This window comes from Eurypyga helias, unplaced genomic scaffold (assembly GCF_000690775.1).
Source record: "Eurypyga helias isolate BGI_N326 unplaced genomic scaffold, ASM69077v1 scaffold2029, whole genome shotgun sequence".
Lineage (NCBI taxonomy): Eukaryota > Metazoa > Chordata > Aves > Eurypygiformes > Eurypygidae > Eurypyga > Eurypyga helias.
In genome coordinates, this window is record NW_010269904.1 from 10,175 (window position 1) to 23,855 (window position 13,681).

General features: G+C 38.0%; 1 protein-coding gene across 5 annotated transcripts in view; it reads left to right on the forward strand.

Annotated features, from left to right (window-relative positions):
• Positions 1-815: 815 nt before the first annotated feature.
• The window catches only part of NEDD4 (neural precursor cell expressed, developmentally down-regulated 4, E3 ubiquitin protein ligase), a 43,187-nt gene continuing 30,321 nt past the window's right edge, over positions 816-13,681 (forward strand). For 4 of the 5 annotated variants that reach the window (XM_010158224.1, XM_010158225.1, XM_010158226.1 and 1 more), the window contains exon 1: positions 8,444-9,949. In XM_010158224.1, coding sequence (XP_010156526.1) covers positions 8,444-9,949 — 1,506 coding nt within the window. Of the gene's footprint in view, positions 886-1,952; positions 2,032-3,162; positions 3,202-3,641; positions 3,696-8,443; positions 9,950-13,681 lie in introns of those variants that run through there. The other variant, XM_010158228.1, reaches the window with a different exon arrangement.

Below are 13,681 nucleotides of genomic sequence, written 5' to 3' on the forward strand. Positions count from 1 at the left end.
TTTGTCTGAATGTTTAATGCAACTTGCTTGAATGGCTAGTGAGATGTCAGTTACAACCCATGCCTTGCGTCCTAACAGACGGTGCCCATGTGCACCAAAACTGGTTATGCTCTTCAGGGCATGTTCTCACCAAGGTCCTTGCCTACTTGGTAGAAAAGACAGCTAAGAACTGCCTGCTGAGAAACATGGGAACTGCTTGTGGAAACTGCTCCCAGAAGCTCTCCTTCCTGGGAGCAGTAGAAGTCGCTGGGCTGTATGAGTTGTGGCAATGGCAGCTTGCTCTTCACTTTGCCCTAGGGGAAGATCTTTGTGTGTGCTACGCAGTGTACACGTCCTGCGTCCATCTGATGCGAGTGTATTGCAAGGCTTGCTGGGGAAGTGGTGACTGCCACTGCCAGAACAGTTTGGGATTTGGGAAAGAAGGCTGGCAGGAACAATTGTATGCTAGGTTAATGCTCCTGTCTGTTGATTAAGCACCCTAACTCAAAAGTCCCACTCCCTTAGAACGCCAAGAAATAACATAAAATTAATTTAAAAAAGCCCAAACCATACTGTATTGACTTATCCATTTTTTTGGACTCTGTGTCTACCATATGTGGGTATGATGGTGATAAGACTTGAAAAAAGGGGTAAAGGTAGAATAAATTAGCACTGAAACTTAAAGCTCTTTCTATCAGACAAAGTAACTGCTTAATCTGTAGTTTTCAGTGTAAATTCAAAATTATGCTAGTAATTGCTTTAGCTTTATAAATTAAAAGTAGATCTGAAAAATAATCTGACTGCATCTTGAATATGTTGTTTTGTATTTTAGGAGAACACACGGATTGTCAGGGTGAAGGTAATAGCTGGAATTGGCCTGGCCAAGAAGGATCTCTTAGGAGCTAGGTAAGAATATGTTGCTGATGTATTAAGGGACAGCTGCTGCTGTATTTTCTTTCCACAGCTGTTTAGATTTCGGTAAATCCAGCTGTGCTTCTTGCAAAAAAACCCCAGAACTGTTTTAACTGGTAACCTTATAAAATGATCAGAGACTATGTAAACATGATGATACCTGTTTTCGTGCCTAAGAGTCATGTGGACAGATCTTATGCATTGGCAAAACAATGTGCGGGATGGTTTAATTCTCTGCATGGTAAAATAGTTCTGCCATGTAGGGTAGGTACAGGTCTGTTTTACCTCATGTAGACTGCAGCTACAATAAGAGTTCAGTTCTAATCGAAATCGGCTCATCTGTGCTTTAAAGACTTGGAATGAACACAGCACTAAACACTGATAGCAATAAGACTATTTCAACTCAAATTATATAGAGAGGAAGAGCATCCACCAGTTCTCTAGATGTGGTGAAGCATGCCAGTGGCTACAGGCTCTAGGTATGTACACATTTAGAAGTTAAAATCTGTGTAAGGGAAGAAGCAGTCAAAGGAGCTTAACGTTTACCACAGGAAAGATCAGACGTTAATTTAAACGCTTTGTAGGATCTTGTGGAATTGGCAGGTGGCAGCATGCAGTTTGTACTAAAGCTACTTTTTGTTCTGGCCTGTGTACAGAAGGTCTCCAAAAGTACTGCTGGGTTTAGTACTAGTTCACTGTCAGTTGCTTTGGCCTACGTACAGGAATGCTGTTATTCTAGCACTAGCAAAATTGTTACTTATGACATCAGTTTAGCATTAGAAGAAATTCTAATTGTAAATTAGAAATTCAGGTTGTAGTGATACGCAGAATATAAAATGGCATAGCTAGTATGATCATAATCAGTAACAGGGTTTAGATTAGTTTTATCTCTGAAACTACTTAGAAAATAATGTAAGAACAAATGTGTGTGGTGTTCATGAAGTAATTGTATATCCCAGTGTCATAACTTGTGTTAGTTTTTGCCTTTTGAAACTCAACTGCTAATAGTGCTGATAAAGGCTGGATAGCAGCATGCTTATCTTTTTCTTTCCTCCTCCCAGTGACCCATATGTGAAGGTGACAGTGTATGATCCAGTGAATGGAGTCCTTACCAGTGTTCAGACAAAAACTATTAAAAAGGTTAGCCAGCTTCTCTCTGTGGGTGTGGTGGGTTGGTTTGTTTTTTGATCACTCTAGAGGAAAAGTTAATACTACAGGAAATATGAGAATTAACATCTCACTGCAGTGAACGGACATGGGGAAAGGAATGTTCCATGACCTACTCCTTTTCTGTTCATATCATTATTTTGGTATTTTCCCTTCAATAATTTTACGGAAAGGTAGAGAATCACTAAGGAATTTAAGGCAAGTACTGATTCAAAACTACATTATTCATGGAAATACTAGATAGTTCTGATTTTCTGATATCTTTAATGATCCAGGAGACTCTCTCTCTTGCTGTGCAACCTTTTATCTTTTTTATGTTTGAAACACAAACACGATTTGTTGTGTTTCAACACCAAATTGCAGAGGTAAGCTGACTCATGATACTACTTGTTCCTATAGAATACCTGCAGGAAAAATTCAGTGTTACAGTTGGTAACTTAATGTTCAACTAATGATCAACTAAAAATGAAAAATTGTATGCATGAGAGGGAAAGTACTCTTCCAGGTTCTTCTCAGATAGTGGCTGTGATGTATGCTATGAGATCTCACGCATTTTTGCTTCACCTTGATAATTGTTAGTTTAGCTATGATGGGAGGTCATAGTATCTCTAGTTTTTTGTTGGTTTTTTTTTTTTTTTAAACATCTACAACTGAAAGATGTGTTTAGTTGAGCAGGTTATGTTCCGTTTGGCCCACCTGTGCCTGGTCTGTCTGGATTGTAGAGATTAGGCATTTGCTAAGCGTTCATAATTTCAGGGTTACCTATGTTTTCATGTAGGCCATGTGGATAGTGGACTGGGGAAAAGGCAGTGATTATTACCGTAAACATACATGAATTAACTGGTTTGGATTGTATAATAAGCCCTTCTCTGCACCCATTAGCCAAAACCTGAGACTACTTGCATACTAGAGTCTCTGTGCACTTCTGCACTCCTGTGACTTACACCTGCAATAAGCAAGGTTAAAACTGTTGTACTTTCTTCTGAAGTCGATTGTTACATGGGGTGAAACAGATGTAAAACATCAAAAGATACACTGATACAGAATTGTCACTGTAACTAATACTGTCTTCTGTTTTTCTGTCTTTTCTTCCACCACATATAGTCCTTAAACCCGAAGTGGAATGAAGAACTCTTATTTAGGGTAAGTGTTTTACAGCCTTATTACCTATGTTGGATATTATGTTAACACATTAGGAAAGATGTTTTTTCACTGCTTTATCTTAAGATCAGAAATACATCTATAATTAATGTTCAGAAAGTCTCACAAACTGCTTTCCTTAAATACATTTGTTAATGTTTTTATTTGTGCCAGTTAAATTTTCAGCCTGATGTTATCTTCTTTTTTCCATGAATATTTAAAAACATGAACATGGATTTAAAACCAGTTTGGGATAGCACCAGTCTTGGCTTATTGGTTCTGCTAGAAACATGTTGAATAGTGACATGCCAGCAAGGTGCAGATTAGCTGTTTAAGTTAGGTCTTATGTATTTCTTTCCTACTGCATATACAGAGATTTTGCTGAAGACAAATGCTGGATTTCAAGCATGTATTTTAACTATTAATACATTCATTTTTCCTAGGTTAATCCTCAGAAACACAGACTCCTTTTTGAAGTATTTGATGAAAACCGTTTGGTAGGTCCTTTTGTGTTAATGTTGCAATGTATTGAAGACTTGAATGAAATGAAATTCATCTGGATTCAGCAGGGATTAAAAAACCCACACCAAAAATCATAACTTTGATAATGAAACCTGAAGCTAAAGGCAGACCTGATTGGTTTAATCATCTGACATTACCACACTTTGTGATGCTCTGAGGCAGTTATAATTCTGAACTTGTGATGTGCTTTAACTCATAAAAGCGTCATTCTTTTATAGTGCTTTCCAAATCATATGGCCAAAATCTTGGTGGATCTTGAAAGCTCTGCATCAAATGTTTCTTTTTCCCACAAATGAAGTGGTATTGACAGTGTTGCTATTGCTGTACATGGTGTGAGAAGCTGTTTCAAAGTGTGAGTAGCAGCATGTGTGTGTTTTCTTTGGAAATCCTAACAAGTGGTTGGTGGATTGTGATCTTGCAAGGTAGGTGTCACTCTCTGAATGGCAAGTCATGAGTAAGAATCATAGAATGGTTTGGGTTGGAAGGGGCCTTAAAGGTCATCTCATTCCAACCCCCCTGCCATGGGCAGGGACACCTTCCACTAGACCAGGTTGCTCCAAGCCTCATCCAGCCTGGCCTTGAACACTTCCAGGGATGGGGCATCCAGAGCTTCTCTAGACAACCTGTTCCACTGCCTCCCCACCTACTCTGTGAAGAACTTCTTCCTGATATCTAACCTAAACCTCCCCACTTTCAATTTAAACCCATTACCCCTTTTCCTGTCACTACAGAACCTTGTAAAAAGTCCCCTCCCAGCTAAATGGGGTGTAGCCTGTGCGTCTATTTTGAGAGAAATCGAAACCCCTCCTCTGACCATGCTCTCATTTTATGTGTGAAGATGTCTACTTGCCTTTCTTTCTGTCTGTACGTGTTGTTGTAACGGAGTGAGGCTGGTAGCAGGGCAGTCGTGACGCTTGCATCCTAGGGCCACTTCACAGACGTTCCTTCTCACTGGAATATACTTTTTCCTTCTGCAGTGCTTTGAAACTAATAGGTAGGATTGAGTGCCCTTTACTTAGTGCTCCGAACAAAGTCTCATTCTGATAGCTGTTATAAAGGATCTTTTTGTGCTTGAACAGTGTGTTGGCTATGAAAAACTGATAATTTTTCCTAATGCTTTCTGCATATTTTCTGTAATCCATTGTGTCTTTTATGGAGGTGCTGCCCTCCTATAGTTGAAAAGAGTGAAAATGTATGTAAATGTAAGTAGAAACTGTATAGAATGATTAAATTTAAGAAAGAGGCTTGTTTCTTGGTTATACTTGGTATATTCTTGGCTATTTGGGATATTCTGCTTGACTGGTGGTATTACCTGTCTCAAGTATTTCAAATACTTTGTTGCTATTATTTTTTTTAAAAAAACAATTTTAAAGAGAATCACCAGCATTCATAGCGTTCAGGGCAGGTTGCAGGTTAAATAGGATTTTTCAGGATGCTCAGCTGTTCAATTCGACATGATGTTATGGGCTACAGTATATTCTTCAAGAAGTCAGAGTACTTTGTCCATTAGTCACTGGAACATTACTGCCATCCCCTGGAATTCAGGAGTCATGATTATATAGTCACATTGCTGATTTTTCTGGGAGAATGCCAACACTTTCTTTGTGGTTTCCACTAAGAGAATTCCTTAGCATTCTTTCTCCAATGTAGAGTTGTTTGACCTGTTTGCTTATGGGGGAGGAACCAGTAAGACATTTTATTGGCATCAAATTGGAAATGGTGCTTTGTTTCCAATGTATGATTATATTTAGAGAGCAAAGCATAATGACAAGATCAGTCACTGTATAGTTCTACTATAACCTGAACATTTTTCATCTCCTCTGTCTTCCCATTCAGTTAATGGATAAGGTTCTGTTCCTATTGTTACTTTTTAGCTAGCTCTCAGAAACATGTTTTCTATCCCAGATGTCTTGAGCTGTTATAAATAAGTCAAATTGTTGCCTTAGCTGTTTAGCATTGACAAGCTCCCTCACTTACATTAATTCATCTTGACATGTCAAAAACCATAGGTGTCTTGCACTAGGATACACAGCGGTGATCAGAAGGGGTTTCATCTTCCATCGTTCTAGTGCGCTTCTGTGTTAATCAGCCTTCCTTTCTTCTACCGATCGCATGACTGTTTAAACGCTAGATGTGAGCAAGCTGATGAAACTGAAATGCTCCTACATCTGGGAGACCATCCTCCCAATGGATAACTTCCTTTTTATAGAAATTTGTCCCCAGTGCTTTTATTCCCTGTAACTTTGGGGATAAACTGGCGCCTGAAATTGAAACTGACAAAGTCAGTGATGTTAAGATTGGAATGGAGCTATTGGTCCTTCCTAAAAATTATTTTTATTTTTATGTCAAGTCTGATTCAGCAAGACAGAATTTTGCATTTTAAAACCCATTTCATGTTGACTAAGGAAGCTGTTAGCTGGCTATACCTATACAGTTATACCTAAGGAAGAGTACACGTTGAGAAATTTCAGTTAAATCTTAAGCCTGAATTACTAAGATATGTCAGGTTATAATTTTCTTAGAGGTTGGTTTTTTTTTTTTTAGTAAAATTGAGGAAAACCATTTCAGGACATCTGTTGGGGGAGGAAGTGTTGCTTTCTTTTATTAAAAGCAATATCTCTGACAGTGGTTGCAATTTGTTGTGTATCGCTAACATGTTGGACTGTGGACTGTGCTACTAACAAATTTGTTGTTGGGGAGAAAAGGTGCCTTTAAGAAATGCCTTTGGGTATTTTTTTTGTTTGGTTGGTTTTTTTACTCTTCACTCACATAGGATGGGTTGTTGTTTCATTGTGTTGTGTGTGTTTTAATAATATACTGCTTAAAGTTCAAATATAACTTTTTGAAACCAAAAGATTCTTTTATGGTGTTTTCCTTTCCCCCCTCCCATCCCAGTCCCTCTCCAACATATAACATTAGAAGTAGTCCAGTTGGTAAAGCATAATGAAAGAAATGAACTATTGTATTTGTTGGCTTTTTATGAATAAGCTAGTATTCATTTATTGCTGAATTCCAATCATGGCATTCAGGTAACGGAGGTTAAGTAAGCCCTGGAGTATAATTAGAAATTTGTTGCTCGCAAACAGGGTACTCTGAATTTGAATCTTGGCTCTTTTTGGGGAAGGAGGTATAAATGTTAATTTTACTGCCTTCTAGCTTAAAATACAGTAAAAGTTAAATAAATACAGAGCAGAAAAAAAAAATCTAGTAGCATGACCTATAAAAGTATAAATGGCCTAGTGTTCTCTTCTGTTTGCGCTTTCAGCAGCACTAAGTAATTTCATGTTGGCATGGTAGCCTTTAGTACTGCATCATATATATATATGGCTTCTGTATTCCAAAGTACCTTCGTAGCCAAGTGTTTGTGTTGGTGTTTTTTTTAAAAAAAGCAAACAACAAATAAACCCCACTTAACAAGATTCCAGATTGTCTTTTTTCTGATGTCCCACTAGGTGCCAGCAAAGGACCTTTTCAGACAATATGAGCCCGTGAAACGTTTTGTAGGAATTCTCAATCCCATTACTCTTCTAAGAGTTGACAATACATTAACTTCTTGACTTGCTGATCATTTAAAGTAAAATAAATCACCAATTAGCTATGAGACAGCTTGTATATAATCATGCAGAATAGTTTTCTTCTGTAACTGTGCTTGGTAATTGTATTTATCTCTGTGCACACTTCGCTCAGTGTTCTAAAGTTTGCAAAGCTGGTCATATATTTGCATGCCATGTTGAACGCTAATGAAGGTCTGCTTATTGTGGGTTTCCAGCAAACAAGATGAGGTAGTTCAATTTGGAAGAATAGTTTCTCTCCTTCTACCTTTAACAGCTGTAATTTGGAAAAGTTAAAATACAAAATAAAAGGTCAGCATGGTTGGCCGAAAATAAATGCCAAATTATTAATCACAATAACTTGTGGTTCTAATTGTTTTGTACCTCACTGCAAATTATGATTTAATTAGCAGGAGAGGTTTCTATGACGTGCAGGTGTTTTGAAAGAGCAATTGCTTAACAGCATGTAGACTGTGAGATAATGCCGTATTTCTTTCAAGTTTTATTGAAGTCATGCAGAAAAACTGTTTTCTTTCTTTTTTCTTTAAGAGGGAGGAGGCTTATTTCACTGGTTTATGCATAATTCAGACCTCAGCAGTTTGCTAGCATGGTTACTATTTGGAAATTCAATCCTAGACTTGATACTCAATTATATGGGACTTCATTCCTACCAACTTCCTGTAATTCTAAACCTATGGGTAAAAATATTAGTAGTCATACGCTGCTGAGGAAAGTGCGGACACATTGACTCAGCTAGTGCAGCTGCAGCAGGAGTTGCTGTTTTAAACTTGGCAGTACTGGAAGTTCATTATTGTATTCATTTATGCAAATTGCAGATGGTATAATTGAAACGAGGTCAGTAGTGTTTGTCGGTGTGCTGCAGCTGAGGTCGTTGGAACGTAAGTGCGTTGTAAATGAATGCTTTCTGACTGCAAGCAATCAGAGACGGTCCAGAAACTGCAGTTCAACGAATGGCTGACTTATTTCAAGAGGTACAGTGGGGTTTTTTTTATAACACTAGAGTCTTGTAGAAATTAGGACAAAGACTGCAACTTTTATGGGCTTTTACTGTTGTGATGTACTAGCTCTAGGTTCTGTGCAGCTGCCTGTAGCCTTTCTGCTGAAGGATCTTTGTGGTTTTCATTTGCTAACATGCGTGGACATGAGAACAAATGGCACGACGGTTAAGATTGCATTTTGCTACCCAAAGAAGCAACACGGATCCATTATTGGAAACCTCTGAAGATGTTTTGGATAGTAATAATTGTATGTACTTCAAAAAATCCCAGAATTCTGCACCTAATGTTACACGAGTGAAACTGACTCCTAGACAAGTTGCTTATGCACCTGTAACGCAACAAGCAGTTAATCAAGATGAAAAGGCACCTGTCTCGTCATTGCAAATAAAAAAGAGCACCTCGCTGCACATTTCTCTGCAGTCTAGAAGGTACAGTGGATGTTTTCAGTCTGGTGATGCTGTAGCGACCGGTGAAGACACTTCATTCATTGGTAGTGAAGGAAATTGTGGCACTAGAGTTGTGGTTGATCATCGATCTGATGGCCTTCTGGGCAATACTGCTCTGTGCAATGGCAGTCTCGGCAGTGTTGCAGCCAGCGACAGTGGATCGTTCAGCAGTGCTGGCAGTGACTACGGATCATGTGCAAGCACCACAAGCGATGGAGGTTCATATAGTAACAGTGTCATCAGTGACAGTGGTAGTGGCACTCTTTCGACAAGCGATGGTACTTTGTCTGGTAGTGATGTACATGGTGATTCTTCAGATAGAAGCACTGCAAACAAAGGTAATCCCTACAGGAACAACTTATCTCAGGAAACTCTGTGTAGCAGTAATACTACTTTTGACCAAGATACTTTGTCAGTGAGGAAGAAGACTAAAATTCCACTGCGACGTTGTTCATCACTGGTTATTTTCCCGAGGAGTCCTTCCAGTACTCCTCCAGCTTCTCCAGTAGGCTCAGGTCAATTACCACATAGAGGCACCTATCAAACATCCCATAAACTAATTATTTCTCCTAGTGAGTTGGCACAAAAAGAAGATCCTACCATTTCCAAGGGATTTCTTTCGACAGCAGTCAATGGGCTTCGACTGTCTAAAACAAGTTGCTCTCTGGGCGAAGTCAGAGGCGTTCGGCCGCTTTACTTGAATACGTCCTTACAGGACAAAAGTCACATTCTGAGTGGTCCTGAGCAGGCAGCTTGTGAGGAAGTACGTGATGGCTTCTCGTGTATCTCTGTTCATCTCACCCACAGAGCATTTGCATCGGGCAGTGAAATGGTTAATGACCATTGCAGTCCAGTGTTAAATCTGAACTCCAGTGCAAAATACCCTCATTTAAAACTGGCACGTAGCACATCTGCATGTTTACCCTCAAAAATAGATTCAGAACGTCAGATGAATATAAACGAACTGGAAAGACCGAATGCACAGATGAGCAAAACCCCACATGTTTTGCAAAGAAGTGTTTCGTTGGAAGCATCACGTCAAAAAGTTTCTTGCTGTTTATCCAGCCTTAAATACAAGTGTCATAGTGCAAGGACGTCTCAGTTGCACATACAGTTCAGACCTGGGAATGAAGGAAAAACAACTGCTGTTGAGAAAAGATACGGAACCTCTAAAGGGGAAATATGTAGCACTTCTTTGTGGAGGCCCCAGAAGGTGAGTGTTCTGGTTTATACTAAAATTGGACAGTATTTTTCAGCTGAAATTTTACTGGAAAGTAATAAAATTTACAATCAAGACTTAAACACAGTGATTTCAGATTTCCTCCTAGTGTCAAACTGTCACCAGTAGGGAGTTAATTTGTACATTATCTGTAACATTTGGGTTTTAGATTTGGATCTTATAATATGATACATACAGTAGCATAGCTGACTAGGTCTTCTAGTGAAATATCTGTGTTTATTATATTATAAACAACAATTTCCTGTTCACATGAAATCAAAGGGATTTTCTTCTCTTGTTATCTAGACAGAGGAATTGCTTAAAATTCAGGTGAAGTTTTGTAGTTTTGAATACTTTTCAGTATATTAATACTAATTACTAAAATTACATACAAAATGGCTCAAAATCAGTGGATTACTATAGAGTCTTTCAGGTTTATTTCATATAGGCTTTATTTTACAGAACAGTTTGCTGTCTGTAGAATTAAAGATAAGTAATATTTGAGCAGAGAAACTCTAAATACCATTTGTTTCTGTATACACCCTGAACCACAGGAATTTTCAGAGTTTCCTCTCCTTTTTTTTATTTTTTTTTTTTCCCTCCAACCACTACTTCAGCCTGAGCAGTACGCTGTAACCTAATACCTCTCCCAACAACATTGCTGTCGAATTGCTGTTCAACTTGGGTCTAGAAGGCTTATATTAAATATATTTTTTGGTTTTGGTGGTGAAACTCGTGTCCAGCAAAGGTGCAGAAGTGTGTTTGCTCTTATTAACTCTTCAGACAGTTTGTATCGTTACTAAGGCATAAGTCACAAGAAGTGTGAATTGTAAGACTTGCTTAAGTAACATTGTTTGTAAGACTTGAATGATCTTGGTATTATATATTCGTTTAATTATGAGTGCTGATAGAAGTGCAACAAATAATGTTTACCAAACCTGTTTTAAGATCTCAATCTCTATGAATTGGCACTACTACCATTTAACTAACTTGCTTGTTTAGGCAAAAGGCTTTATGCCAAAGATACATGGTTACGATAGTCCCTTTCTAAACTAGTAATATAACTACCTTGAAGGTATTAGCCTGTAATTTTCAGTCAGCTCTTGCCCTTAGAGTAGTGCCTGATGATTCTACACTTTCTGACTACTTTGGAGTTTTGTATTGCTTTTTGATTAAAAGGAGTTTGAAGAAAAATGTACTTACCTCCTTGTAAAGTTGTGGTCTGTGTTAGGCTTCCTTGCAAAACTCAGAGTGCATCCCAGGCAATCACTATGTGTGGTGTTTGGTGATTCCTCATCCCAAAATTGAAGTGTAAAGTTGGTAAATTCTACAATAAACACAAGCTGATTATTATGTATTTTAAGTAGTCTGGGTCTAGCTATTTTAAAATGTATATTGTAAAGAGGAAAACATGTTGAGTCATGCACTTCCAAGTACATTTATCATCAGCTTACACTGCTAACCTCTGTTTAATGGTAGTTGATATGTAAGATATTTTAATACTGAGTGAATATTGCTAAGTTAAATTTAGATAGAATCCAAGTTCAGGATCAGATTGTTAGCAAACATTTCCAGAAAACCTCATAGAGTGCTGGACTGACAATAGTTTGTTTCAGTTCCCATGAACAGTGTTTACAGTGGATTGACATAAAATCGAAGGAGGCTTAACTTTTTCAAGCACTTGATAGCATGCCTCTCTGGTAGTTGAGTATTTTTACTGTGTTAATGTGCCAGCAGGTTTTAAGATTCCTGAATTCTTAAGATTACATCTTCTGACTAGAAGATGAGAGAGACAAGTTTAAAAATAAGAGGAAAGAAAGAGTCTGAATCACAAATTGTTGTAGTTATCTTGTACTTTCCATGTATTTTCAAATATTTAGATTTGTGTCATACCGACATACAAATTAAGATGATCTCTGACATCAGAAAACTGGACAGTAAAGTTTTCTAGCAGTGTATGTGTTGGGGATTGCTTTGTGCAACAACAGACACAGGAGCCTTTCAGTCCTGAAATGGTCCTTTCAGTCTTCATGTAGAATCAATTTTTATAGAATATCCTAAAAATCATGTTATCAAAAATTGTAAAACCTTCCCCCACCAAACAAGCAAAAAACAAACCAGTTGACTTTATAGCAGTTCAACACCTCACTGAAATAAACTAGGTAAATACTATTGTATTTTTTGTTACAGTCTTTGAGACAAATATAATTGATTCTATGGCAATCATTTAATTACATAGCCCAGTTAATTATCATGGTGTATTGTGACTCATTTAAAAATAAACAACTCCCAAAATATTTCTCTTGACTCCAGTTAGTCTGGCCTAGTATACTGATATGCTGAGTCTGGGTTCAAATTTAACAAGTTGATACTGGAGTAGCATTTAGTAATGTCAGCTATCCGTACAGAGCAGTCATGAAATCAAATCAGTGCTTTGGTCAGAGACTCCAGAGTCTGAAGCAGCGAAAGGTCTATGCATTCTTTTCTTACGTGCCTAGCTACTAGCCTTCAGCCACCTCCTATCAGATTTCCTGTTTTCTATAATCAACAGCTTGTTAAAGGCTGACTTAAAAAAAAGAAAAGAAAAAAGAAAACAAACCCCAACCACACCATTTCTGTGACAACTGGCTTTGGACTATTTTTAATTAAGTTGAAAAATGTGGAATGGTGATGGCCTACATACCACTGCTGATCTTTACTGGAAACATACTGAATTGGTTCTGCAGTAGATAGTGGAATTTCATTTATGCAAAGCAGGAGGAAGAGTTAGTCGTTAAAGGTTGTCCTTGACTTCGTATTTCTGTTTTTAGGTTTTTTTCAGTGCATCTGTGTCTTGCTTAGGGTAGAAATAAATCTGCAGCTAAAGCACTTTGACATCACAGGTGTGAATTGGGAGGGTTAGGAGTGAGTAAGGGAACGGTTTACATGTCATCTTGCATGTGTAAGCTTTAAGAGGTAGGGAGGAAGGCAGCAGCAGTGACTACAGTTCCACTTCTTGCAGACAATAAACAAACAAAAAAGCTGTGTTAATCTCTTCCACAAGTATAACAGTATGCTGCCATCCCTGTTGACATCAGCCATTCCTTCCCCATTAGCATCACTGCTGATTAGATAATGTGACTATTGTAAATGTACTTGCAAATCTGTTTGGGCAACTGTGTACCTCTAAAATAATTTCTTAAAACAATTAGGGGAATCATTATGTTATTGACTGTTGTTTACAAGTGATTTTACTCAAGTATTGTCTCTAGTGAATGAAATATATGTTTTTTGCTTTTAACCTTCAGGGGTAGTGTATAATAACCAACATATTTTTCTACTGTCAGGTTTGTGTGAAGAAAACCTTTAGTTGGAACTCCCAAATACTTTTCACCAGGCTCTAGAACTCTACCTTTTGTTTTTGTGAAAGGAGATGCTATTTGAGTCTTTCAGTGTTAAATTTTGGACAAACAGTAATTTGAGGGGACTCTGAGGCTGTCTTACTTCAACTTACTTCCCAGCTGATCTGAACATGCAGAGTGGACCAGAACCTGTGCCTGAAGATGTTGATTTCCCTGGTAAATGCTACGCCACAGGTTAGCACTGAATAGTCTGAGTTGTCTTATCTCTTACATCCTCTTTAAGTATAGAGCTTCTGCCTTAGCAGAACTCCTTCTTCATAAAAGAGAGTGGTATAACCAGGGAGAAGTGCCAAGAGAGAGGAAGATAACTAGGCCTTATCTCCAG